General features: G+C 46.0%; 1 protein-coding gene across 1 annotated transcript in view; it reads right to left on the bottom strand.

Moving 5' to 3' along the window:
* Positions 1–1392: 1392 nt before the first annotated feature.
* LOC105018841 overlaps positions 1393–26882 on the bottom strand; it is a 41709-nt gene continuing 16219 nt past the window's right edge. Inside the window, exons 3-34 of the mRNA XM_029115569.2 lie at positions 25957–26859; positions 24471–24734; positions 24149–24253; positions 23870–23912; positions 23670–23745; positions 23359–23577; positions 22855–22942; positions 22287–22537; positions 21346–21521; positions 21112–21228; positions 20024–20251; positions 19498–19638; positions 18009–19358; positions 17579–17800; positions 17215–17442; positions 16693–16932; positions 16317–16547; positions 15987–16151; positions 15542–15757; positions 13934–14149; positions 13639–13848; positions 11824–12024; positions 10996–11198; positions 9876–9917; positions 9458–9520; positions 7228–7410; positions 7079–7099; positions 3900–4337; positions 3100–3228; positions 2373–2501; positions 1801–1881; positions 1393–1675 (exon numbers count right to left, since the gene is read on the bottom strand). Of these exons, the coding sequence (XP_028971402.2) occupies positions 1649–1675; positions 1801–1881; positions 2373–2501; positions 3100–3228; positions 3900–4337; positions 7079–7099; positions 7228–7410; positions 9458–9520; positions 9876–9917; positions 10996–11198; positions 11824–12024; positions 13639–13848; positions 13934–14149; positions 15542–15757; positions 15987–16151; positions 16317–16547; positions 16693–16932; positions 17215–17442; positions 17579–17800; positions 18009–19358; positions 19498–19638; positions 20024–20251; positions 21112–21228; positions 21346–21521; positions 22287–22537; positions 22855–22942; positions 23359–23577; positions 23670–23745; positions 23870–23912; positions 24149–24253; positions 24471–24734; positions 25957–26859 (7206 nt within the window). The 3' untranslated portion in view covers positions 1393–1648. The remainder of the gene's footprint in view (positions 1676–1800; positions 1882–2372; positions 2502–3099; positions 3229–3899; positions 4338–7078; positions 7100–7227; positions 7411–9457; positions 9521–9875; positions 9918–10995; positions 11199–11823; positions 12025–13638; positions 13849–13933; positions 14150–15541; positions 15758–15986; positions 16152–16316; positions 16548–16692; positions 16933–17214; positions 17443–17578; positions 17801–18008; positions 19359–19497; positions 19639–20023; positions 20252–21111; positions 21229–21345; positions 21522–22286; positions 22538–22854; positions 22943–23358; positions 23578–23669; positions 23746–23869; positions 23913–24148; positions 24254–24470; positions 24735–25956; positions 26860–26882) is intronic.

The following is a 26882-nucleotide window of genomic DNA, read 5'->3' as shown; positions in this document are numbered from 1 at the left end:
GACAGAAGATGAGCTCCTATATGAGAGAAAGCCACACACACTGGGAAAGCTGCCTTTTGATGGTGATAAATACATATTACGGTGTTCAAGAGTATCATTTGGCCCCATTTGCAGGGCTAGAAAGGTAGGAATGGACGGACAACATCAGACGGAACATTCTTCATATGATCATAAGAGTGATTTTGTCTCGTGGGCTTCACAGAGAACGACAAATGACAAAACCTGAGATACACATTCCAAAGCACTGTTAAACAGCTTTGTAACTCAATCACGTTTGAATCACAAATCCTTTCAAGGGGAATAGATCACAGCAGGACTTCCCATTGAACTCAATAGACTGCACGGGCCAGTCCTGCATGGACCAGTCTCATGGGGCAGTCTCATGTACTCCATGGGGTGTAAATGGAGAAAGCAGAAAGACAATGCACAACATGTACCGGCAAACACAGGGTGTCACTCCCAAATTCCAAAGTTGATATCGGAAGCTTTAATTGAGCAGGATAACGTCATTAACTTAAACTCATTGTTTTTACAGATGCTATGAAAGCAGTAATGCTATAAAATAGACTTAACATTTCAAAATGTAGATAGTTTAATCACTTCAATGTTTATTACAAGGGGCATGACCCATTGGTACTAAGGTGTTAACTTGGCTGGTGAAGAGATACATATTACCTGAGCAAACAGCAGTCCAAATATGGTTGTTTGAGTATGAAATATTTTTTGCTCAATACTGTAAAGTGAGGTACTGTATGTCATTTCATTTGAAATATGTAATACCAAAAAACTAAACTATAACATTTAACACACTCATAGTACTTCTCCCATTCAAAACCAATCTCTGGTTTCAGTCCAGCATCGTTAATGTTCTTAAAAGCTCAGTTGAAAACAGTGTATTTATATAAAAGGAGAGAAGGGTGGGGAGGGGGTGGGTGGGGAGGGGGTGGGTGGGGAGGGGGTGGGTGGGGACAACGGACGGACGGACAGGGGGGAGGGGTTGAAGAGAGATGAGAAGGGTGGAGGGGTGGAGAGAGATGAGAAGGGTGGGGACGGGTGGGGGGGAGAGAGATGAGAAGGGTGGGGACGGGGGGGAGAAGGGTGGGGACGGGGGGGTGGAGAGAGATGACAGAGGTAGGGGATGTTGAAGCGTTTAAAACAAACATTTTCCAGTAGCAATAAAAACTATGTAATATGTTGTAAATAAGCATTTAACTGCAAATTACTTTAATTATCTTTGAACTGAAAGGTTATGTTTATCTTCTGTACTACAATAAAAAAAGTCATTTGGCGAAATAAGACGTTGGTTAAAAACAAAAAACCCATTATACAGTCAGAACTGCATTATGGGCAGAGGAACACAGTGGTGTTCCCCTCTCACACATTTATACTGTATTTATACTGTATGTACTTGACTGAGCAGGGAGACATTCCAAATGGCCCCCTATTCCCTTAGTAGTGCACTAAGTTTGATGGCTACTTGGGTCAAAAGTGGTGCCATATATAGGGAATAGGGTGTCATTTGGGATGTAACCACAATGGTTCTGGAGGGGGCCAGTCAAAATGTCCTTATGGCTTGAGGAGGTGTACGGAATATCCCCTCTAGTTGTGACGTCAACCCCAGGGCTGTTCACTGTGTTGGGCCGAGTCATTATGTGGACGCTCCACCGTCGCTTCCCTACTGGAGAACTCAGTTAGTTACTTCGCCTGGATTGGGTACACATTATGTCAGAGGCATATCCCTGGGAACAGGCCCTTGGTGTGTGTGTGTGTGTGTGTGGAGGTAACAGCCATTCACTGTACCTGTTCTATGTCAGCCTCCGAGTCTGCTGTGATGACAATCCTTTTCTCCACCCTGGTCTCTGACATGCCTCCTTTTACCACCTGGGAGATGGAGAAATAGTCAGAGGTCACAACTTAGCTGAGGCCCCCGGTGTGTGTGTGTGTGTGTTTGTGTGTGTGTGTTTGTGTGTTTGTTTTTGTGACTTGTCAGGACATTTTGTCCCCACAACTATACTAAAACCTGAACAAGGTGACTTGTGGGGACATTTTTCATGTCCCCACATTTCAAAAGTCATTTTCTGGCTCAGGGTTAAGTTTTAGGGTCAAACTTACAATTAACTTTAGACTTAGAATTGGGGTTTCTTTAAGGTCCAGGTGTTGTTGGTTAAGTTTAGGGTTAAGGTTAGCCATTATATCTAGGTAAAGTTTAGCCATAAATGTTACTTTATTGAGGTTAAGGTTAGGGTTAGGTAAGGTTAGGGTTAGGGTTAAGGTTAGGGTTAAGGTTAGGGCAAGGGAGCATGGAATTTAGTTTTTCTGGTCCCCACATTTCACAAAAACAAACATGGGTGTGTGCCTGTGTGTGTTGTCACCTTTGAGATGTGAGTGGTGGTCGTGGTGACAGCGGAGCCACTGGTTCTGCTGCTGCTCTCAGAGGTCGTGGTCTGCATGCTGCTCAGTGCTGAGTCGTCTTTCTCTTCCTCTGCCCCATCAACAGACACCTGGCAAACCAAAGGGTTAAACTTCATTTTAAATGTCCCATCTGTAGATGTCCTATAGATAGTAAAATTAACAACAAACTTTCAACAAACTTCATAAGCAAGTGCTTGCTAAGGTTTGGTTAGATTTAGAAGGTTTATGGTAAGGGAAAAGGTTAGGGTGAGGGTTAGTAAATAGTTAGGATGTTACTGATAGTCTCTAGATACACTTTGGGACTCTAAAAGGTGCTACCAACCAAATGAATAAGTATGTATCCCCAGTTATGGATGACAGATAGAACCTTTACCATGAATAAATCACTGAACACTGCCTTGATTACACTGTTTATTGAATAAATCACTGAACACTGCCCTGATTACACTGTTTATTGAATAAATCACTGAACACTGCCTTGATTACACTGTTTATTGAATAAATCACTGAACACTGCCCCGGATTACACATTCTGTTTATTGAATAAATCACTGAACCCTGCCCCGGATTAAACTGTTGAATAAATCCCCGAAAACAGACCCGATTTCACACTGTAACCAGGGCAGTGTTAGTTGAAGTTCAGGAGTCCCTAGTTCTTCACTGTGGTCATCATTTTGGGGTTCCTACCTGTGCAGCCACATAGGTGATGGTCTTGGTCTGGGTCTGAATGATAGGGACATGCTTAGTGGTGACGTCAGTAGGGAAGGAGTTGGAGACGTCAGCGATGGTGACTGTCTGGGTCCTCACCAGAGGAGGCTGTGGAGGAAGACCGGGACGAGGGTTTAAAACCTGCCGTGCTTCTTGTCTCCATACACGTCAAAAAAGGAATGGATGCACTAGATCAAATATCCACCTGATTCTTACATAGCACGGTTCCCAGCACTGAAGTAACTGGTGGTGAACAATCAATGTTCCAGCAACCAGGCCCCAAGCCAAACATTCAAACCTCTTCACTCTCCCATAATTCACACCTGACTAGCTCCCTCCTCCACAGCGCCATTCCAATTTAACCAGGACGTAATCCCATGACGAGCAGGTCAGAGAGAGAAGGAAAAAACCCATGCCAAGAGAAACAGCGTTAATCTGCCCACTGTGTGTGTGAGAGAAAGAGCATTAATCTGCCCAATGTGTGTGTGAGAGAAAGAGCGTTAATCTGCCCACTGTGTGCGAGAGAAAGAGACTGGAAGAAAAGGCAGCTGTTCTTGTGTATCCGCAACAGGCCCAACACCAGTGAGAGTGGAGACCCCCCTCCCTGTTCACCTCCTCTGCAGCATGCTCTGGCTAGCCGAACACAGCCCTCCTGCCCCCCCCTACCGGGAGGAATAGAGTTCTGGTCTAGTGGTAGCCATGCTGCAGAAGGATGAGAACGTCTGGATCCCCTGAGGGAGCAGAGGCCCGCCAGGCCCGGAGAACAGAGTGAGAGCTACCTGGAAACAACGTATGACATGGGGACCCCCGCTCACGAAACAGAAGGCCGGGGAGGCTCCAGCTATCCCGCCGGGCTGCTCCACCCCCGACCCAGTGTCTGACGGCTCTTCCTTCGCCTCCTCTTCCGGCTCTCTACCGTGGAGGTGAAGGGAGAGGGGCAGCTGTGCCCTCTCCACCTCAACGATGGGTATCTGGCTCTTGGTTATCCCAGAGCCAACGCCCTCCTCGCCATCCACCTCCTCGTCGTGTTGATCACATGACCCCACCATCCCAGGTGCATCGTGGGATCTGGGGTTTTGACAACTATCAGGTCCAGGCCCTGCGCTATTAGAAGGGCTAGGACTGGGCCCTCTCCATGGCCTGGTGGTGCTGCCAGGTTCCTCCTGTTGTAGTAGCAAGGGTTCTGACTCTTCCCATATAGGGGTAATGAACACACTCTAAAAGAAAGACAGCACACATACTGGATGTCTATTGTATGAACATGAATAGGTTACACACTGGCAAAACCCCCAGACTTTTCAAAACGTTCCCTGGATTTCCTGCATATCCTGACTGAGAAACCTCCAGGATCAGGATTCTGGGAAAACCAGGGAATTTGATCAAATGTTCATGACATTTTGAAACCTTTGTCAGGAAGGACATTTCTTTTCCAGGATGAGTCTGAACTATGTTCAGCAGGCTTTTATTTAAATTATTTTAAATGTCAAAATTGATTGTCAAAAGGGCATGCAGGAGTACAAAATGGCTCGCAGTGGACAAGTGAGTTTTTTTGCCGTAGAAAGGTTTACCAATTAAGGAAACAGGTTATGTTGACCATAACATTTGAACCAGCTGCTCCAATGTCACATCACCAGTGAGATAGATGTGCATACAAAAAACAGGTAATTGTGAAAAGGTATATATTCTGCCTAGTGAAATATACAATTTAGATGTTCACCAGTGCTATGTAATGTGATCCTATAAGTGATTCATGCAAATAACCCTATAACTATATCATACCACTAACTAATTGTACTACGACATATGACACCAATAATATATTAATGTCCATCTGGCTGTGTACAAAAACAAGTTCTGTTCGGTGATGCAAGTATCAACACGGTTCCTGTTGTAAAAAGACACCATTTAGTTCTGCCGTCATTTCGTACAGATAATCAGATAAATAAGAAGCGGTTTCATTGTCAAATGCTACTTTTCAAAACTATTTGAAGAAAAATCAGTAGGAATGGCAGTCCGTTTTTGTCGGGGGGAGTGGAGTGAAACACAGGAAGTAAGGTTTGATTCCAGGGTCAAAGGACAGGAAGTAAGGTCTGATTCCAAGGTCAAAGGACAGGAAGCAGCTTCTGAAGTGGAAGAAAATGAAGATGATGCCTGATGAAGAGTAGAGGTGGAGAATGCAGCTGTCGCAGAAGAAGAGGAAGAGGAGGGGCAGAGCAAGCTAGATGTTGATGGCCTGCCTACACAAATCCACCTCTCCGGTCCTCTCTGTGGGCTGGGCCAGGGCGCCACCTCAGCTGCGCTTAGAGTAGAAGTCTTGCAGGGGGCCACGGGGAAGACGGATGGCGAACTGAAGTGGGGAGGGGGAGAAGGGTGGGGACGGGAGGGGTTGGGTGGGGACGGGGGTGGAGAGAGATGAGAGAGGTAGGGGGTGTTGAAATGTCTGCGATGTTGGGAATGGATTGAAAGGTTACTTAAAGTCAGGGATGAAAGTAACCCTGTGCTGTGTTCCAGCAAAGTACTTAGCGGGGCTACGCTGTACCGGTAAAACTATGTCAATAAATAAAATGAAAGATTTATTGCTACAGGCAAATAAACCGTTATTTCCATATTGCCGCTTGTGTGCTACACCAGAAGGAAAGAAGGAATAGGCTGTATATTGGCAGTAGGCTTGGTGTTTTGGGAACAGCAAAGTGGGAGATAACTGGCCACGACAGAGATGCAGTGATGGATGCATCAACTCCAAATGAGTCGTCAAATGGTATTACACTTTTTTTTTCAATTTCTTTTTTTAACACATGTCCATAAATCGTATTACATGGGTATAGTGCCCTGTTTGGATGGTGAAACTGTTTTCCTAGGAGACAAACATGAGCAGCTGGACAGGAGAGTCTTGTGAGATGACTGTTTTGACAGTCAGATCGAGAAAATAAGAATGACTGAAGAGGTTTTAGGCCTAAGCCCATAGAGATCCAATGCTACTGAATAAATAGGGATTATACAGTATGTGTAATTCTATATACCTTTAAAAAATTAAAAAAGCTAGGTCCCATACCAATGAGAAAGGAAATCTACTTTCACCCCTGTGTGAAGGTACAATAGAATGCAGAGAAAGTGAGACTATTTTTTATGACTAACAAGTTAGGCTGCCTCTTTACATTAGGAAATAAGGCTTTGGATAACACTAAATAACAAAGTATGTAGATAGAGTGGAAAAGGAACAGAAGGGAAGGCTGTGCAATGAGTATCATGGAGAAGAAGGAAGGGAGGAGAGCAAGCAGAAACAAGCTCTGCGACGAGAGGGAGGCTTCAGCTATCCTCTTTTTGAAGACAGAGAGGAGGATGAGCGCATGTTTCAATTCTACAGCACAAGGATTTAAATGTTCAAGATGAAAACGTGCAAGGAAGAAGTGAGAGAGGTCAGGATGGGGTCATGCAGGTTTCCCAATCAGGGCTGGTTGTCGTGTGCCAAGTGGAGGGACAGACTGACCAATTGGACTGAGACAGTGGGACAGACTGACCAATTGGACTGAGACAGTGGGACAGACTGACCAATGGGACTGAGACAGAGCTTACCAAACCTTCCTCCCAACAAACCAAGCAGCACATTCAGACTGACGAATCTGTTAAAGTGAGTCTTGATGCTCTGTCAGTTGGTCCATGCAAAAGGAATGTCTCTCCATTTTAGAGGTCGTACAGAAATGGGTCAAGGTGAATGTAAAAGGCTGAGCAAAAAGTTATTTTTGTCAAGACATGCAAAATGCATTTGCATTGCAACACCAAAAACCGAGACAAACCAAACACCCAAACAAACCAAAGGGACAATCTTTGTGTGGTGCAGAGGTCCCCAATCCCAACATATCCCACTCTGAGTGGTACCCGGAGCGACGTAGAGACGTGTGGTGAGGTACCTTAATTCAGTAAATTCAGGAATACATTCACAACAAACATGTCTCCTCACCTTCCCCCGATCTGACTTGCACTGAAACGGAGAATACATTCTTTCTCTGTCGGATTGGACAGCTGGAATGTTAGCATGAATTAGTGTGAACTGAAAGGACACGTGTGTGACGTCCGGCAGGGCAGTGTCTTGTCTGAGATAGGACTCACCCCATCGGGACCAGGCAGCGGCTGCCCATTAATACCCAGGCTGCGGAAGGGGGAGTGGGTAGACAGGCGCTTCTCCCACTCACTGGGCCCCCGGGACTCTGGGACAGACGCCATGAAGTTCCTCTTCAGCTCACTGATACTGGCATGGTGCTTCATCACATCCTCCTGGGGCTTATCAAAGTCCTGGAAGGAGTGTAGGGAGGGTAGAGATGGGGATATACAAGATGGGGCATAGGAGGAGACAGATAGGGGCCAGAGAAGGAGACAGATAGGGGCCAGAGAAGGAGACAGATAGGGGCCAGAGAAGGAGACAGATAGGGGCCAGAGAAGGAGACAGATAGGGGCCAGAGGAGGAGACAGATAGGGGCCAGAGGAGGAGACAGATAGGGGCCAGAGGAGGAGACAGATAGGGGCCAGAGGAGGAGACAGATAAGGGCCAGAGGAGGAGACAGATAAGGGCCAGAGGAGGAGACAGATAGGGGCCAGAGGAGGAGACAGATAGGGGCCAGAGGAGGAGACAGATAGGGGCCAGAGGAGGAGACAGATAGGGGCCAGAGGAGGAGATAGGGGCCAGAGGAGGAGACAGATAGGGGCCAGAGGAGGAGACAGATAGGGGCCAGAGAAGGAGACAGATAGGGGCCAGAGGAGGAGACAGATAGGGGCCAGAGGAGGAGACAGATAGGGGCCAGAGGAGGAGACAGATGGGGCCAGAGAAGGAGACAGATAGGGGCCAGAGGAGGAGACAGATAGGGGCCAGAGGAGGAGACAGATAGGGGCCAGAGGAGGAGACAGATAAGGGCCAGAGGAGGAGACAGATAAGGGCCAGAGGAGGAGACAGATAGGGGCCAGAGGAGGAGACAGATAGGGGCCAGAGGAGGAGACAGATAGGGGCCAGAGGAGGAGATAGGGGCCAGAGGAGGAGATAGGGGCCAGAGAAGGAGACAGATAGGGGCCAGAGGAGGAGACAGATAGGGGCCAGAGGAGGAGATAGGAAGTGATATTGGGAAGGTAGAGAGAGCACAGAGAGAGGAAGTGTAAACATGTTTGGGTTGGGGGATGGGTGATAAAGGAGACATGAAGAGAGGTTGAATAGAGAAAACAGGTTTTAGATACCAGGGTAATGTCAGTTTAGAACATTTAAAATGTCAAACAAGCAGCAGGTTACTCAATTTCGCACAAAGCTACAGTACAGGGCTAAAGCAAGCCAGAGCTTAGTTCATCAGATCGATTGATAATAGAATTGATTTTCTCAGCTCTGGTCAGTCATGCCGACTTATTTCCCCGTCAGTAAATCAACCTGTTTCATTGGTTCAGTGGATCTCAACTCCAAGCCTCAGGACCCAGTGTCCTGGTGATTTCCATTCTAGTCCACCGATCAGGGACTAATTTAGTCCTGAGATGCCAGGTCGATGCAACTCAATACCAGGTAGAGTAGAAAACCACTCCAGGTCCCCCGTCTGGGAGTTCAGAACAACTGGATCACATTGAGCAGCACTAAACAGAACCAGAACAGATCAACCCAAATACAGAGGAGAAGAGCGGTAAAAGAGGGGAAAAACAGCCATTTCTGTCACAGACGCACATTGTCGCTATGCAATGTTAATTGGGCACCTGTTTCTGTGGCTTGTTGAACAGCAGCGTAGCCGACTCATAGAAGTCATTCATACAGGACTGCATAAACATGTATCAGGCAAGGGACGTCATAAAACGGATTCAGACAGGGCCAAAATAAGCCCACACTGACGTTAAGATGGTGAGGGGAATGCGATGGTGAAAGGGAAAGGCATACTATGGAGACGGAGCTCTTTCATTCAGTATACAGCAGAGAAATGTGTATTGGAAGTGCTCCTACATACACCAGCAGCCTATCTGCATAAGGTGGCCATTCACTAACAGTATTTACAAACAGCACAAGTTAAACACTCTTAGGCTCCATTTAGGAAACGTGTATGCACTGCATGTATGGGGAAAAACACCACAGTCCCAATCATTAGTGACAAGCAATCTGGAAATGGACATTATTAATGAACAACATCCCAGTGAAACAAGCAGCTAGCTGCATTAAGAGTTAATATTGCCACAAACAAAGCAAAGTCGATACAATAGCGAAACTAAAATAAGAAAAGTGAAAAAAGATAAGAGCCAAATGCAAAGCATGCTATTGATTACAGCCAGTAGCCTATGAGCAGGGAAACAGCCAGACAAATCTTCAGAAGACAGGTATACAAACCTCCAACATTAAAAGGCTATGTCTGATATAAATTGAGTCACCCTCAATTCTCTTAGATTTTTTCTGTGAAAGATGATAGAACAACAAAAAAAAAGAGAGAAAAGTGTAGGTGTCACAGATGGGCTCCAGGTAAACATGCATTGTTACTGTTTTAACATTCCGTGGGGATGGGGGGTGCATGCGAGTAGATGGGGGCGGTGAGGGATGGGCATGCGGACTGACACAACAGCCGGCAATCCCAGGTGTGCAAAGCCGGGGCTGTGTCGAAACTCAAAAGACCAAAAGCAGTAGAATAAATGAGTCTTGTGGGATGACAGACTTGGCAGTGATGCAGGAATGGGAGTGGAGTAACTATACTAGATACTAGAGTTCTAATGTATTGTGCAACCAGGAGTCAGTAGTAAGCTTAAGGTCTGACCTTCCTCAATCGCACCGGCTCTTCAATGTCCATCAGCTCAGACTGGAGTTACCCAAGCCAGGGAGGAAGAGAGAAGGCAGGATGAAGAACCCTTCGCATGGCTTACTGCTCAGACGTGGGGTTGTCATGGACTGTTTATTATCATTAGTGTGACCAATGTTGGTCGGGCTGTTTATTATCATTACTGTGACCAACGTGAGTAGGGCTGTTTATTATTATGATTACTGTGAGCGTTGAGGGGACAGACTGTTTATAATCATTACTGTGACCTTTGTGGGACAGACTGTTTATTATCATTACTGTGACCAATGTGGATCAGGCTGTTTATTATCATTACTGTGACCTTTGTGGGACAGACTGTTTATCATCATTACTGTGAACGATGTGGGTCAGGCTGTTTATTATCATTACTGTGACCAATGTTGGTCAGGCTGTTTATTATCATTACTGTGACCAATGTTGGTCAGGCTGTTTATTATCATTACTGTGACCAATGTGAGTAGGGCTATTTATTATTATGATTACTGTGAGCGTTGTGGGACAGGCTGTTTATTATCACTACTGTGACCTTTGTGGGTTGGGCTGTTTATTATCATTACTGTGAACAATATGAGTTGGGCTGTTTATTATCATACTGTGACTGTTGTCGGACAGACTGTTTATGATCATTTCTGAGACCGATGTGGGTCGGGCTGTTTATTATCATTACTGTAACTGTTGTGGGACAGACTGTTTATTATCATTACTGTAACTGTTGTGGGACAGACTGTTTATTATCATTACTGTAACTGTTGTGGGACAGACTGTTTATTATCATTACTGTAACTGTTGTGGGACAGACTGTTTATTATCATTACTGTGACTGATGTGGGTCGGACTGTTACACTATCATTACTGTGACTGAAAAAGTGCCACTAATATGCACAGCTACTCTGTTTTCAAATCAAAGTATTAAAAAAATCTAATCATATTACATCTATTATATTGCAAATAAATGTGTGCAATATATTTAACAATATCCCTCCAGAGAGCAGTCAGCACTATTCTGTGTGGAAAGTGAGGGAGATGATGATCCCAATAGGGCAAGGGATTATGGGGGCTGTAGTTCCCAATGCATTACCTTGACCTCAGCCGAGCCCTCATCCACAGCCTCTACAGTGACCTCAAGCTTCCTGTCCTCCTGGTGGGCCGGCAGCCTTATGGGAGTTGAAGTCTGGGGCTGCTGGAGGTCCAGGGGGCCCATGGGGATCCCTGCCTCTATCAGGGCTGCTTGGGAGAAGACTGGGGCACTGACCGGGCGGGCCGCCTTGTGGGTACCTGCCACTAGAGACAGAAGAGCTGTATTAGACAGCATGTTCTATAGACACGAGGGTTGAGACAGTCCATGCGCTCCGAGGGCACCAAGCCCAGTTTTGCCAAGGTTAACGTACACACTGACAGAGTGCAAAATAACACAGCAAAACACAACTTATTCATACTTACCTCATACCTACACAAATATACACACACATACACACACGCTGAGTGCACACGAAACCTCAAGATGCATACTATACCTTCATTCACCAGCTCCATCTGGTCTAAAACGAGACTAGTATGCTTAGGGTTGTTGGAAGCAGCAGTGCAAAACACAGACCAGGAAGTAAGTAAAGCATGGATGGAACTTCTTAATGGTACACAGCGATGCAGTGCCAGAAGTTGCCAAACTGAGTTGGTATGCTGAAGCCTCAATATGATGAAAGGTTATGTATTTCTTCAAAAAGCAAAGCATAACCAATGATTCATTGGTTCCACTCGTGTAGGAGAAACGTACATGAAAAAGCATAATTATGTAGCGTTGGACGAATGTTAGCGAGTTAGCCAAGTTCGACAGAACAGGTGTGAGATCTGCATTTTTTTTTAAGCCGTCACGAGTAACTCGAGGCACAAAACCTCCAAGCACCTCTACCTGAGTCTTTTTCCAGCAACATGAACCAATCATCGTCCACCTCTCTCTGAGGTGTTGCTGGTCTCTCCTGCAGAATCCTCCACTCAAACAGGAGCCTCTCCCCCTGGACACCAGCCACCACATTGGGCTGGGGAAGAGTGGTTGGAACTTTGGCCACAGGCGTTAAGTCAGGATAAATCTGGATATGCTCACGAAGAGCAACTGACACAAACACATAAACAGGGTTGTCATCTCAGAAGTAGAAAACATGCAAACTAAAATAATTGGTACTTGCCATAGTAACTCATAAAGACAGATACAGAGCACCCTAATGAGTAAACTACACTGTACACGTGGTTAGACATCACCTAGTCTAAACACATGAGTGGCAAAGTACATTTAAATCATTTCATCCAAAACCGTTGCGAGCTTCAACCTTGCTCTATTTGAGGTGCTCAACATGCTGCAAGTATTGACATTTGAGTCAACATTTCAGAAAATATATATTTGAAGTCAAATACTAGGTGTAATTTACTAACAACAAACTATGTAAATGTCCTATGAATGTTTCCTGTTTCATGTTTTGACCTGTCCCCATATTAATATACAGTGCATATAAAAGTCTACACACCCCTGTGAAAATGCCAGGTTTTTGTGATGTAAAAGAATGAGACCAAGATAAATCATGTAAGAACTTTTTCCACTTTTAATTCTTCATATGAATGGGCTATGGGGTAGGGTGGCAAGACGGAAGCCTTTTCTTACAAAGAAAAACATCCAAGCCCGGCTGAACATCAAGTTGCCCTAAAGCACGGGAGAAAATGTGTTAGGGTCTGATGAAACCAAGGTTGAACCTTTTGGCCATAATTCCAAAAGGTATATTTGGCGCAAAAACAACACTGCACATCACCCACAGAACACCATACCCACAGTGAAGCATGGTGGTAGCAGCATCATGCTTTGGGGCTGTTTTTCTTCAGCTGGAACCAGGGCATTAGTCAGGGTGGAGGGAATTATGAACAGTTCCAAATACCAGGCAATTTTGGCACAAAACCTTCAGGCGACCGTTAGAAAGCTGAAGATGAAGTTCACCTTTCAGCATGACAATGACCCAAAGCACACATCTAAATCCAAAAAAGCATGGCTTCACCAGAAGAAGATTAAAGTTTTGCAATGGCCCAGCCAGAGCCCAGACCTGAATCCAATTGAACATCTGTGGAGTGTTCTGAAGAGGGCTGTGCACAGGAGATGTCCTTGCAATCTGACAGATTAGGAGCGTGGGCAAATATTGCCACGTCAAGATGTGCCATGCTAATAGACTCCTACCCCAAAAAATGAAATCAAAAGGTGCTTCAACAAAGTATTAGTTTAAGGGTGTGCACACTTGTGCAACCAGGTTATTGTGAGTTTTTTAATTTTCCCCCTCAAAGATTTCAGTTTGTTTTTCAATTGAATTGTTCACGTTATAGGTCACATTAAAGGTGGAAATAGTTCTGACATTAATAATTTTTGTCTCATTCTTTTACATCACAAGAACCTGGCATTTTAACAGGGGTGTGTATACTTTTTATATCCACTGTTCACATGTGGTTTTGGTATTCACCTACATGTCATGATTGTAACTGGTGGGGGACAGACAAAATCAACTTGTGGACTCATGTGGACAGTTTACTAAGGGTGTTAGATTGAACCATAATTCTGTTATCATTCTCGTAGATTATAACACAGAAGTGCCAATTGTACACATGACACAGACCCTTAATCACACATAGCTCAAAAATGGCACTTGATGGCAATGGGAAGGAAACCACGCTTTGGGTGAGGAGGTCAGAATACCTGTTGGCATCTTTGCAGGTTCTTGGCGAGTACCATCAAAGAGTGTGAACCAATCATCATATTTCTCCTCTCTCTGCTGGGCTGGCAGTGTTTGTACCAGTATAATCTCCTGTTGATGTCTGTTCTCTACCATTCTCTCTTGTTTTCTAGTTTCCTCCACCACAATTATCTGTGGTACCTGCTCTCTAACCTGTCTTTCTATGGGGAACGCTGAAATAAAACAAAGAGTCAAGGTATTGTCCAATTTCATCAAAGTAAACGCTGTAACGGGAAATGTGCAGATAAGCTGCTATACCTGTGGGAGTTGTCAGAATCTCTGAAGGAATGTGGTCCAAAAGTATAAACCAATCATCATCCACCCCTCTGGGCATTACCACATGCCTTTCCTTCATCATAATGGCCTCTTCCACGAACCTCCCTGTCTTTGGAAGTTTTGGTTCCACTGTATCTTCCGCTACGGTAACAGCTGTTACAATGCTTACCTCAGGGTAAACCACTGGCCCTAGAGCAGCTGATGGAAACAAGAACAATCAGAAACAGCTAAACAGTCCACAAGATATCAGGCCACGTTCTACAACATCTCCGTATTATACACTCACCTAAAGGATTATTAGGAACACCATAATAATACTGTGTTTGACCCCCTTTCACCTTCAGAACTGCCTTAATTCTACGTGGCATTGATTCAACAAGGTGCTGAAAGCATTCTTTAGAAATGTTGGCCATTATTGATAGGATAGCATCTTGCAGTTGATGGAGATTTGTGGGATGCACATCCAGGGCACAAAGCTCCCGTTCCACCACATCCCAAAGATGCTCTATTGGGTTGAGATCTGGTGACTGTGGGGGCCATTTCAGTCCAGTGAACTCATTGTCATGTTCAAGAAACCAATTGGAAATGATTCGAGCTTTGTGACATGGTGCATTCTCCTGCTGGAAGTAGCCATCAGAGGATGGGTACATGGTGGTCATAAAGGGATGGACATGGTCAGAAACAATGCTCAGGTAGGCCGTGGCATTTAAACGATGCCCAATTGGCATGGATATATATGATTAGATGGATCCATGTTCTCATTCTGTTTACGCCAAATTCTGACTCTACCATCTGAATGTCTCAACAGAAATCAAGACTCATCAGACCAGGCAACATTCTTCCAGTCCTCAACTGTCCAATTTTGGTGAACTCATGCAAATTGTAGCATCTTTTTCCTATTTGTAGTGGAGATGAGTGGTACCCGGTGGTGTCTTCTGCTGTTGTAGCCCATCTGCCTCAAGGTTGTACGTGTTGTGGCTTCACAAATGCTTTGCTGCATACCTCGGTTGTAACGAGTGGTTATTTCAGTCAAAGTTGCTCTTCAATCAGCTTGAATCATTCGGCCCATTCTCATCTGACCTCTAGCATCAACAAGGCATTTTCGCCCACAGGACTGCCGCATACTGGATGTTTTTCCCTTTTCACACCATTCTTTGTAAACCCTAGAAATGGTTGTGCGTGAAAATCTCAGTAAATGAGCAGATTGTGAAATACTCAGACCGGCCTGTCTTGGCACCAACAACCACGCCACGCTCAAAATTGCTTAAATCACCTTTCTTTCCCATTCTGAGTTCAGGAGATTGTCTTGACCAGGACCACACCCCTAAATGCATTGAAGCAACTGCCATGTGATTGGTTGATTAGATAATTGCATTAATGAGAAATTGAACAGGTGTTCCTAATAAACCTTTAGGTGAGTGTATACAGAGTTCTTTAACCAAAGAGTTTGCTGCTACTGGTCCCGAACTAAACCCAGTGAGTTTTTGAAGCAAGAGAAGGATTTGGGGGGTTTGATTTGGACTAGGCAACAGCAACCATTTAGGCTCTTAAAGAGAAGCAAATATTGTGGCAATGAAGAAAGATGGGTACCTTCTGGTATAATTATTGGCTCTTTATGGACAACATCAAGGAGTGTAAACCAATCATCATCTTTCAATGGTTGTGGAGGCCTCTCCTCTACTTCCTTTTCCTGTTGCCATTTCATATCCTGCACCAAAACCCCTGCTGGTTTCTGCTCTACCAACTTGACCTCAAGCACAGGGCTGACAACATCAAGACACACTGGTCTTGGCTTTTCTGGAACCACTAATAGAAAGACACAGTGCTTAGCCTTCAGATTCTGCATGCTTAACAGAGATTTGGGGCTTGCAAAAAGTGATCCGCCCGTAATTCATCACAGCATATTTATGAGCAAACGACTAGGAGTTCCATATGTGAAAAGCATTACGTTAGTCCACAAGTGAGGAGAGGAGTGTTAAGAATATTTCAATGGGATTAGGCGCTGAAAAGCACAGCCATAAATTGTATTCTGTACCTGGTGGAATATAGGTGGCTTCTCTGGGTCTAACATCCAGTAGCACAAACCAGTCATCATCCATCACTCTTGACAGCTGTATTGGATTTATAGTTTTATCTTCACATCTGTCCCTTGTCCTCTCTTCCACAAAAGTCACAGTCACCTTTCTCTCCTCCTTCTTTTCTACGGTTGGCACAAAAACCCCACAAGATTTAGAAGATAACTGAAAGCACTAAACAAAGCAATGTGTATCTGAAGCCATTCTCTTTATGGATAATCAAATGTCATGTTGGAAGCCAGTTATTGACAACCATGAGCATAGAAAAGCCAAATGGATGAGAAGAATACCTGATGGCATAACAGATGGTTCTTTGGGAACAACATCCCAGTTAATAAACCAGTCATCCTCTCTCTCTTTTGATGGTTGTGCTGCTTTTTGCTCCAAAACAATCTGTTGTGGATGAGTATCTTCTGGCTGTATCTTCAGCTCTTTCACTAAATCCACCATTCTATCCTCTCTTACTTCAACCACAGAGATGCTTTCTTCTTGAGATACCAGACTACGATGTTCCAAAAAACCTGATACAAAATAGACAGAATCCTCAGACATCCTTTGTGGCATAGATATTTTTTAAACTGACAGAAAGCCATGTAGCTGAGACTATTATCTTTGTACATATTGAAAATGTTAAGTTTGTCTAATTTTAAAGAAATATTGTAATACCTGATGGACTCAATGACAATTCTCTAGGAACAATATCCAGCAGAATAAACCAGTCATCTTTCATCTCTCTCTGTGACTGTGCAGGTTTCTGCTGGAAATAACTCCCCTCTTCTTCTAACTTCATATCGTCCACAACAGTCACTGTTAACACTCGCTCATCTTTTGGCTCTACCGTCATCTCTTCTGACATGGAAGACCTGCTCTTTTCTGGATATACAGGAAGGTGCTGTTCCAACGAAGCTAATGCAAAAACAAACAATCCAAGTAAATGTCTTGATAATGTCATAAGGACAATGTATCACATTATCATAGTAAACCACCTTTTCTCCTGGACCTCACTGGAAAAGTGTACAAAACAACTGGAAAGGTAGTCATATCAGCACATGTCATATGCTTTTTGCAGCAATTTTTCAGTTGTTGTTGCCAATGTTTTTTCACTGCTTAAGGCAAAATAACGTGGAAAATGAAGGCTAGTTTTTAAAATAATTGTATTTAGTGGAACTAGTGGGATGATGAGGATACCTTGTGGAATCACAGACCATGCTCTGGGAACCATATCCAACAATATAAACCAGTCGTCTTCAACCTCCTGTGTTGGAAGTGTCATTTCTTGTGGATGTGTCTCGTCTTGTATCTGCATCTCTTCCACTACGATCTCCCTTCTCTTTTCTACATGCTCTTTGGTCATCCCTTCAACCACGAGCGCAATGGTATTGTCTAGATATTCCTTTGCTTCCTTTTCCAAAAAAGCTAGAACGGGCAGACACAAAGAACCTTCAAAACGATGACATTCAAAACCTGGGTGACCAACTGATCAAGGTGTTTTTAGTCAAGCAGTAGCACAGCAATGATGCTATTAATGCAGGCATCAGGGCTTTAATAATACCTGAAGCCGGCGTGGTGGGTATACCAGAGGGAATACGCTTAGCCAGGTCCAAGAGCACAAACCAATCATCTTCCTGCCCTTGCATTGGTGGAAGGGCTAAAACGGTGGCATCCGGAATGGCTTCCTCACCAATGGGTTCAATCCCCAGTTCTTCCTCTTCAACTAACACCACAGAGAATCTTGTCGAGGCCAGAGGCACCGGCAATGTCTCGACTGACACGACTGATAAGTGGAGACAGCAGTACTATTAGTCAACTATCCACATTACACCACAGGTTTCTCTTTCACGCACAAGTGCTGATTAGTTTTGCAGAGGGGTTGTTAGAAAAGCAGTTGTCGGACATTTTGTGGGTGACGGTAAAGCAGACATTTACATGGCATTTCCATGGGGATAGGGGGACAGCATAGCCGATTGGCTGAGAGGACATACCTGGAGGCTTATAAAGGGTCGGGTATGAAAGTCGGTCCAGCAGCACAAACCAATCATCCTTGTCGTCCAACTGGGCCGGCTGCACGTTCACTTTCACAACTTCCTCATCCTTCCTGGAATCATCCATCTGTGTGACCTTCCGTTGAACCATCTCCACCACCTCCCTGAATTTCACCAAAACCTCCCCCTCTTTAGAACTACCTCTCCTTTCCTCTGAAGACGTTCTCTCTTCTCTGATCTCTTCCACTACCCTCGCCTTGCTCTGGCTGTCCTCTACTCTAGTTTCCTCTAGAGCTTCCACGTCTTTCAGTTCTTGGAGCCTCTCCTTTCGTGTAACCTTGGCCACACGGTTGGTCTCCTCTCCAAACAGATCACTGAATTTCTCCATTAATTGCCCCTCTTTGTAAAAATGGCCACCAAACTGGTCCTCTGAGAGCTTCTCATGTGATCTCTGCTCATCCCAAGGCCTACTACTCTGTGTCTCGTCTTCCATTATTCTCACAGTTTTCTTGGTTTTCTTCACGTTCCTCTCCACTCTACCTTCCTCAACTGCCACAGGCCACTCTTCCTTCAAAGCCTGTTGCATCCTCTCCTCTCCTGCCAACTCTTTCAATCCTTCATCTACAAGCTCCACCTGATCCACCATCTCCTTCTGTTTCTCCTCCCTGGCCTTTTCATGTTCTGGGAGCCTCTCCTCTTGTGCAACTTGATGCTGATTACTGACAACAGGTAAACCTAACTTCTCCGCCCCAAAAAGTTCATTGAATTTTACCATAAGTTGTCCCTCTTTATAGAAATGACCCCCTATCATGTCCTCTGACAACCTCCCAGATGATTTCCGCCTTACTTCATTTGTAAGAGAGTCGTTCTCAATCACTATAGTAACCTTCTTCTTCTTCTTCCGCTCCACTCTCCTCTCTCCTGTCCTTTCCTCAACCGCTTGTGGTGCCCCTACCTCCAACATCTGTCCCTCATCTGTCCGTGACTCTTCTGGCAGCAACCCTTTCAGAAACACGTCCTTTATTTGATCCGCCAACTCATCTTCTTCCTCAGCTTTCTCTTTCCCTTCCTCTCCCACCCATTCTACAACCGACCTCTTCACTCCTATCCCCTCCTCCTCTTGTTGTTGTTGTATGGCCTCCACCTCCTCTTGTATCCTCTCCTCCAGCTCGTCCACTTCCTGCAGACGTTCTTCCAGAACCTTCACCTCCCTCAGCCTCTCCTCCAATTCTTCCACCTCCCTCAGCTTATCCACTAAGAACACTCCTACTTGGAGCCTCCCGATCAACTCCTCCCTCCTCTCCTGCTTGTCACTAGTCCCCACCTTCTTCAAGGAGGGCGGGGGAGAGACTAATGCGGAGCAGATTGGGGTTGTCAGTTTAGAAAGAAAAGGAATGCAGCCTACTCAGTGAAACATTAAGAATGTTGCAGAAATGACAATTATCTGTTTTCCCAGAAAAACAGCAAAGTCTGTAAAACGACAACTCACATGGAGGTGTGTCTGCAATCTCAAAGGTCTGGTTGAGTTGCACGAACCAATCATCACTTGGTTCTTGCCTTGGCTGTAGTAGCCTCTCCAGACTGCCCCCATTGGCCAGTCTGACAGACGGGTATTCGACTGAGTGCATCACTGAAACATTAAGAATGGACCAGATCCTTTACAGATGGGACAATGACGCAGCATCTGAGCACATTGCAAAGAGTGCATCGTAAGCGAAGCATACTTACCTCAATATCACTGCTCTACTACAGTGAAGGCAGGACAGCAACATTAAATACTAAACCACTGAGCATCAGTGCAACACCTTTGAAAAAAATGGCAACAGTCTGCGGCGAGCATAGCAAATTTACCTCACATCACGTCAACTTACAGCAACTTACATTTGTTTTAAGCAAAACCTAAAGCAACCAAATCCTTTTCAAAACGACGATGCACAGCATCATCCTTCACGGCAGAACAAAGCTCAGATCGGAACAGCACAGCAGCAGAGAGAGACTCCCATTGGAACAGATACCTGGCTGTTCCTTCCTGGAGTGGAAAACAACAGGAAGTGAAGGCTGCCGGCCGAGAAGGACAGACCAATCCTCCTCCTCTTTTGTCCCATTCTGTCGTTCATCAGGGACCCGTTCCTGCCATGTCTGACTGACTGTCTGGCCTGTCTCACTCTCGTGCCACATCTGTGTGACTGTCTGAACAGACTCCCCCTCATCCCAGCTCAGAGTGGATGTCTCCACCCCTCGAGCTGTGAATAAAACAAGGTGATCGCATTATGGAACGTGCTCATTTCGAAGCAAGGTGGAGGAGAGGGGAAGGGGCACCAAATCTCTCACAGCTCAGCAGTTTGAAGCCAACCCTGCTTTTCAGAGGGTTTGCCAAGCAAAGCTAACTCAGGTTAAGTAGTAATGTGGAATTCAGTGAATCAGCCAGACAGACAGCACGTTAGGAGGTGACTACCTAGAGTAGGTATTCTGAAGCGTTAGAGCAAGCCGTTCAGTTACAAGCACAGAACCAGCTGTCTTCAAGCATGTACCAAAGAACAGAAGGCTATCTTACGCAATGCTGGACTAGTAAAACAATAAAAAGCTTGACTCTGAAGTGGGAGTCAGTTGTTAGATGTATGATTTCAATGGACCAGAAATATAGCTGTGATTGACTGACAGGTCACTCTGAGCTGTCCATTGTAAGTCTCCAGTGGTTTCCCGAGCTGACCTGAGAACAGGCATAGAGGTGATGACACAGTAGAGGTCTGAAGTGAGTGGTTCAGGTAGGGCATCTAGATGAAGACCCAATGAGGTTCACTGTAAACTAGATGATGATCACTCTGTCCAGAGATCTGCTAAGCTCCAGAAATACGAGTGGTCCTGCACTTTGGCCCTCTTGAGTATATATTGGCTTGGACAAGCTTACAATGTCAGATATGGCCACTGTACTGAGATCAGCGTAAGGGATGAAGCATAGAAGATGAATGGACTGACTGGAGGGTGTGGTTAGATAAAGCCAATTCACAAATACAGCGTGTGGTTCTCTAGCAAAGCCGAACTGATGTTACTGTATACAAGGTGAATCCAAACTGAAAAGTCCATGCAGTTCCTGATAGGCTACCTGGTAATTCTGTAAAGGGCTGGGGTTGGTCAGCTGCCAGCCGGAGGGACCAATCGTCCTCAGCCTTCGTCTCTGTGGAAGGAGAGAACTGCAGGGCTCGGGGAACATTGTCTTCAGCTACAAGAGCGAGACAAGTTAGAGAAGGACGGAGGTTGTGCTTGCACACACGCACGCACGCGCACACAGACACAGACACACATGTACGCGCACACAGACACACACACACACACCTACCTCCGTCTATGGTACGGGACAGCCTCTTGCTGGCAGACCGTGTGAAGCGTGGGGCAGGTCGGTCAATCATTGAGCTTGCCTGGCGGGTCTGAGCCTGAGTGCGACCACTGTACCGGAACTTTGACCCCAGGGCCAGGAACCGGGAGCGGGATGACGGGGGCTCCACTGTTGACACCCTAGTGTAGGACACACACAGATTCAGGCAACGCCCGGAAGTACGACCTCTCATGTGTTTCTTATTCTTTTTTGTGGTTCAGTAAATTGGACACAGTAAACATCAGAGCGAGAAAACACGCTGCCCCGTCAAACTCCATCGCTTCCCCTTGGTCGTGCCCCTTCAATGTCATGCTGCTTAGGTGATATAGACCAATCCCCACTAACCTTAGCCCAGCTTAACACAAAGCTCCTTTTGTATGCCTGACTTGTCACGTTAGCCGCACATTAGAAGGGTTGGTTTAGAGGTTCACTGGGAGCAGAATGAAGATTCTCCGTTGGGTTAGGCTACCACGGGAGATAATTGAATCACTCTGAGGAAGCTTAAGCTTCAGGGGCCAATTAGCCACTTACAAAGCAGGAGGGAATGACAACCCAAGAATGGCCCCCTGTTGCCGGGCAGAAGTGTGGGCAGAATTGGATTATGCCGGAAGTAGGTAGGTCACCATAGATATGGTATCAGACCTTTTTTCCTTCCCCCGAATGCTTAGGGTGGAGAAGTCAGGGTAAGCTAAACTGATCCTAGCTCAGTGGTTAAGGATGACGGGTAGTTCACACAGGGTACGCTGTGGTGCATTGTGGGGTAAACGTAATCATTGTTAACCCCACAAACGTCTTTCCCCACCTTTAGCCTTTTTCACAAAACATTTTTGTTGAATGTTCCGGGAGCGATACTTCACTTCCGACTGTTGGACCAGTACATCGCAGAGGGTCAGGATGTTTCTCACCTGAAGAATGTGTGGTGTTCCACGGAGACCTTCCACAGCTTTTTGGAGGCCTTATAGTTAGGCAGCTTGAAGCCAATTGTGCTCTCGTACTGCTCTTGTTCAGATGGACGGATCTTGATGAAGAAGCTGCTTCTCTTGTAGGAGATCTTGAGGACTTTGGGCCAAGGGAATCGATTGATCCTCAGCTTGTCCTTATATACCATGAGACCACCAGAACAAACCCCTAGCAGGATGTCCACACCCTCAAGATCCTGTGAGCATTCAAAAAAATCTACTTTCAGTAAGGGGGATTATCAACAGTTTCTCCCCATCATTGGCTTCTGCGCTTCCAGCAGCATGCCACTAGGAGGCAGCCTCTGCTACATGTTCAACAACAACAACATAATCCCTTGTTTTTGATGACGATAGCGTGACAACAATTTTATAATTAATCTGGTTCCCGGAGATGTGTAGGTTTGCTAATCCCAAATCATGCACTTAAATTTGCAAGTTCACTACTTTCCTACTACAGACTGAGGGACAACCACAGATCCAGACTGACAGTTAATTGCGTAACACTGGATTTTACCTTGGCCTGGTGGAGGTCAACTCCATACATAGAGAGCTTCTTAGCGTTCTCCAGAAACATCATGTCTGCCTGAGCTGGACTCATGGACCTGGAGACACACGTACCAATAAACATATAAGTGGTACAAGTCATCAGCTACCGAACCATCCATTTACAGTGCATGCGAATATGTGTATCATGTTGGAATTTGAGCGAGGCGGTTGAGTCAGACGGCACACCCATCCTGCTTGGTTTGGGTTGTTAAATTTTAATAATTAAAAAACACACACACACACACACACACACCCAATTCCTTTTCAGTTGTCATCGGTGGGGAAGTCTAAGTACAAAGTTAGGTGAATTTGAAGGCAGGAAGATTGCGGACGACTGCCTTTAGACTGGGACTCGGCCACTGGGACTCGGCCACTGGGACTCGGCCACTGGGACTCGGCCACTGGGACTCGGCCACTGGGACTCGGCCACTGGGACTCGGCCACTGGGACTCGGCCACAGCCTGGAACTTACCTGTATGTGCGGTGCAGCTCCATGACCTTTTCCTCCAGCTCTTTGCCCTGTCCCGGGGCTAACCTCAGCTCCTTGACGTAGTCAGTGCCATGGACCTCCGGGTCGTATTCGCCCAGCTCGGACTGGGCCGTGTAGGAGCCCAACAGGGCCAGCGTGACGAAGGAGCAGGGCAGCAGGCCACTCAGGATGTCCTTACGCAGCTGCAGACACAGGTAGTACCTGGGAGGAAGAGAGGGTGGGACAACCATGAAACCCCCTACACCTACTCAATCTGTGAGGAAGAGGGGGTGACGTGTGGATCGTGGACCGACCTGGTGAGGTCCTCTGTGAGCTGGGCTGGATCAGGAGGGTAGAACTTCACATTGAAGGTGAACTCGTATGTGTAATCTGGAGACACAGAGGACCGTCCAACACAATTAAAATACTGAGTAATGTTAATAATTGAATAGAAATTTCTAATTGAGATCCAGGGACGTTTATTTACGTAATCATACAGGATGATATCACCCACCTGCCACCTGTTTCCGGACCTCTTTGGAGGCATCCAGCCAGGTCTGTGAAGAAGAGAAAACAGGCTCTGTGATGATGTAGCACCAAAACAACATCATCCTGGCTTATGTTTTGCAACTGCATCTTTATTCCTACAGGCTACTAATTTACTAAAAGAACACGTTCAAACTACACGCAAAGCCGCTCTATAACTGAACAGAGCTGGTCTTCTCATCTTTATGGCCTGAGAAGTAAGGCTGACTCCTTCAACCACCAGGGCCTATCTGACAGTGTTTTGTACCCTGGATGTGGGGGTCTCCCAGACAGCCAGGCCATAGTAGTCCCTCTCCAGCAGGTTGAGATGGTCACAGACCTTCACAAACAGATCCTGGCCCTTTGCATGTTTCTACACACCACAGACAGACAGACAGAGAAACAGAGAAGAGACCAATCAAGTATAATTCAAGACCAATCACAAACAAGCATTCAGTAAGTACCGCTTGTACTAACTGACAATCCCAAGTATTCATTCACAGAGGTCAGGGAGAACCGCGGCTGAGCTGGTACTGAGGAGAGGACAAACAAGCCTGTAAAGACAGCAGCGTATTTGAGACGTGACTTACATCCAGCTCACACTCAAACAGCGTGTCGTCCAACAGGGTGACTTTACACTGCATGATCCGCGGGCGCCTGGATGCTTTGGCCCCGTCTGCAGCCTTCTTCTCCTCCGCTTTCGTCTTCTCCCATTCCTCCTCCCCCCTTCCGTTACAATCCTTCTCCTCCTCCTGCTCGGCCGCCTCCTCCTCGGGCTTCTCGGTTTCCTGCTGTTGCTTTTCCTCGGCCGCTAGAGTCTCCATCTCTAACTCAGCGTCGGCTCGCTGCTCTTCCTGGGCCGGGGCAAAGGGGTGACAGAAAGGTTACCTGACCGCTACGTTGTGTGAACCGTCTTACACACACATGTGCCAGGCCAAGTGAGTCAACATGCGACGCAGTCGTTCTCCTCAGGAACAGGGAGTTCTAGTGTAGACGGCAGGGATGAGGGCAATGCAGTGTGATGACCTTCCATAGTTACATAACATAACATGCGCACAAAAAAAAGGAATACATAAATCGCACAACCAACGTTCTTCTTCCTACCAACAACAGTTCAGGTCACTTGTCTTTACTAGATGGACAGTCAAACATGGCTGCGTACAGGCCTTGTCATTATGGCGTCAGGCCTACTTGGTGCTGCACTAACACAGGCTGGACCAGCACAGCCCAACCGAGTCAGAGTGCTGCTGAGCCAGCACCGCACAAAATGAAAAATTCATATCAATAGAAACAACAAAAAAAAAGACCTCAGGCTACAAAGGAATTTGTGTTGTGTACGTTCTCCATCTCCTCTGGTATGCTGGGTGTCTGCAAGTTGTACCTATTCTCTGACTGCCATGTTGTTCGTCTGAGTCTGGGTAATGTACCGTTAGTATTTTTGAGCGATGCCCAGTTCACTTCCTTTAATCTTTGTTTCTTACATGTGACTAATATTCATTGTGCTCAACAACACTGCTTCAAAAGGGACGTGAAAATGATAATAAGAGGCTAATACGGAAGCTAATTAGCACACTTATAAATATTAAAGCATTATAAAATGAGACCAGCTCTTGCCCAAACCTAAACCATGATAGACAACAGCACAATGCTGCCAGGGATGAAGGTTGTTCACAGCCACCCGAGGTGACGCGTCCGTTTCTGCCCTGACTCACCGGAACGTCCGTTTCTGCCCTGACTCACCGGAGCATCCGTTTCTGCCCTGACTCACCGGAGCGTCCGTTTCTGCCCTGACTCACCGGAGCGTCCGTTTCTGCCCTGACTCACCGGAACGTCCGTTTCTGCCCTGACTCACCGGAGCGTCCGTTTCTGCCCTGACTCACCGGAGCGTCCGTTTCTGCCCTGACTCACCGGAGCGTCCGTTTCTGCCCTGACTCACCGGAACGTCCGTTTCTGCCCTGACTCACCGGAGCGTCCGTTTCTGCCCTGACTCACCGGAACGTCCGTTTCTGCCCTGACTCACCGGAGCGTCCGTTTCTGCCCTGACTCACCGGAGCGTCCGTTTCTGCCCTGACTCACCGGAGTGTCTGCGCTGCTGACTGAGTGATGGTCCTGGACCTCAGCCACCTCCTCCTGCGTCTCCTGTTCAGCCTCTGGTTCAGTTCTGAGCTCCGGCTCTGGTGCAGCGATGGGGGCTTTCACCTGTTCCTCTGCGGGCGACCGCACCCCCTCTGGGGACTCTGTTGTCTTCTTTTTGCCCTTACGTTTTTTCTTCCCCTCTTTCTTCTTCACCTCTATCTTTTCTCTTTGGTCCTCTTTCTGCTCTGCCTTTAGCTTTTCCTCCTTCTTCTCTTTCTCTTTCTTTTCTTCTTTCTGCTCTGCTTTTTCCTTTTCCTCTTTTTTCTCCTTTTCTTTTTTCTTCCCCTTTTGTGATTTCTTCACTGCCTTTTCCTCCTCTTTCTTGGCTGTCAGGTCTTCTGCTTTCTTTTTCTCCAACTCTTTTTTAGCTGCCGCTTCCTCCTCTTTTCTCTTATCCACTTCTTTCTTTGCTGCCTCTTCCTCCTCTTTTTTCTTCTTTACCTCTTCTTTTTTCACTTCTTCTTCCTCCTCTTTTTTTGCCACTTCTTCCTCTTTTTTCTTCTTTATAAGCTCTTTTTTCACTTCCTCTTCCTCCTCTTTCTTCTTCTCCACCTCTTTTTTTGCAGCTGCTTCCTCTTCTTTCTTTTTTTCCTCAGCTTCCTTCTTTTCTTCCTCTTTTTTGTCCTCTGCCTCTTTTTTCACTCCCTCTTCCACCTCCTTTTTCTGCTTCTCTGCTTTCTTTGCTTTTTCTTCCTCTTCTTTCTTCTTCACTGCTTCTTTCTTGGCTGCCTCTAACTCCTCTTTTTTCTTCTTTTTAACTGCTTCTTTTTTTGCTGCCTCTTCCTCTTCCTTCTTCTTTTTCTCTGCTTTCTTTGCTGCCTCTTCCTCCTCTTTCTTCTTCTTCTCTGCTTTCTTGGCTGCCTCTT

The sequence above is a fragment of the Esox lucius genome, chromosome 20 (genome assembly GCF_011004845.1).
Source record: "Esox lucius isolate fEsoLuc1 chromosome 20, fEsoLuc1.pri, whole genome shotgun sequence".
Lineage (NCBI taxonomy): Eukaryota > Metazoa > Chordata > Actinopteri > Esociformes > Esocidae > Esox > Esox lucius.
The sequence above is the reverse complement of the archived record's forward strand: the minus strand, read 5'-3'. Positions and strand labels throughout refer to the sequence as shown.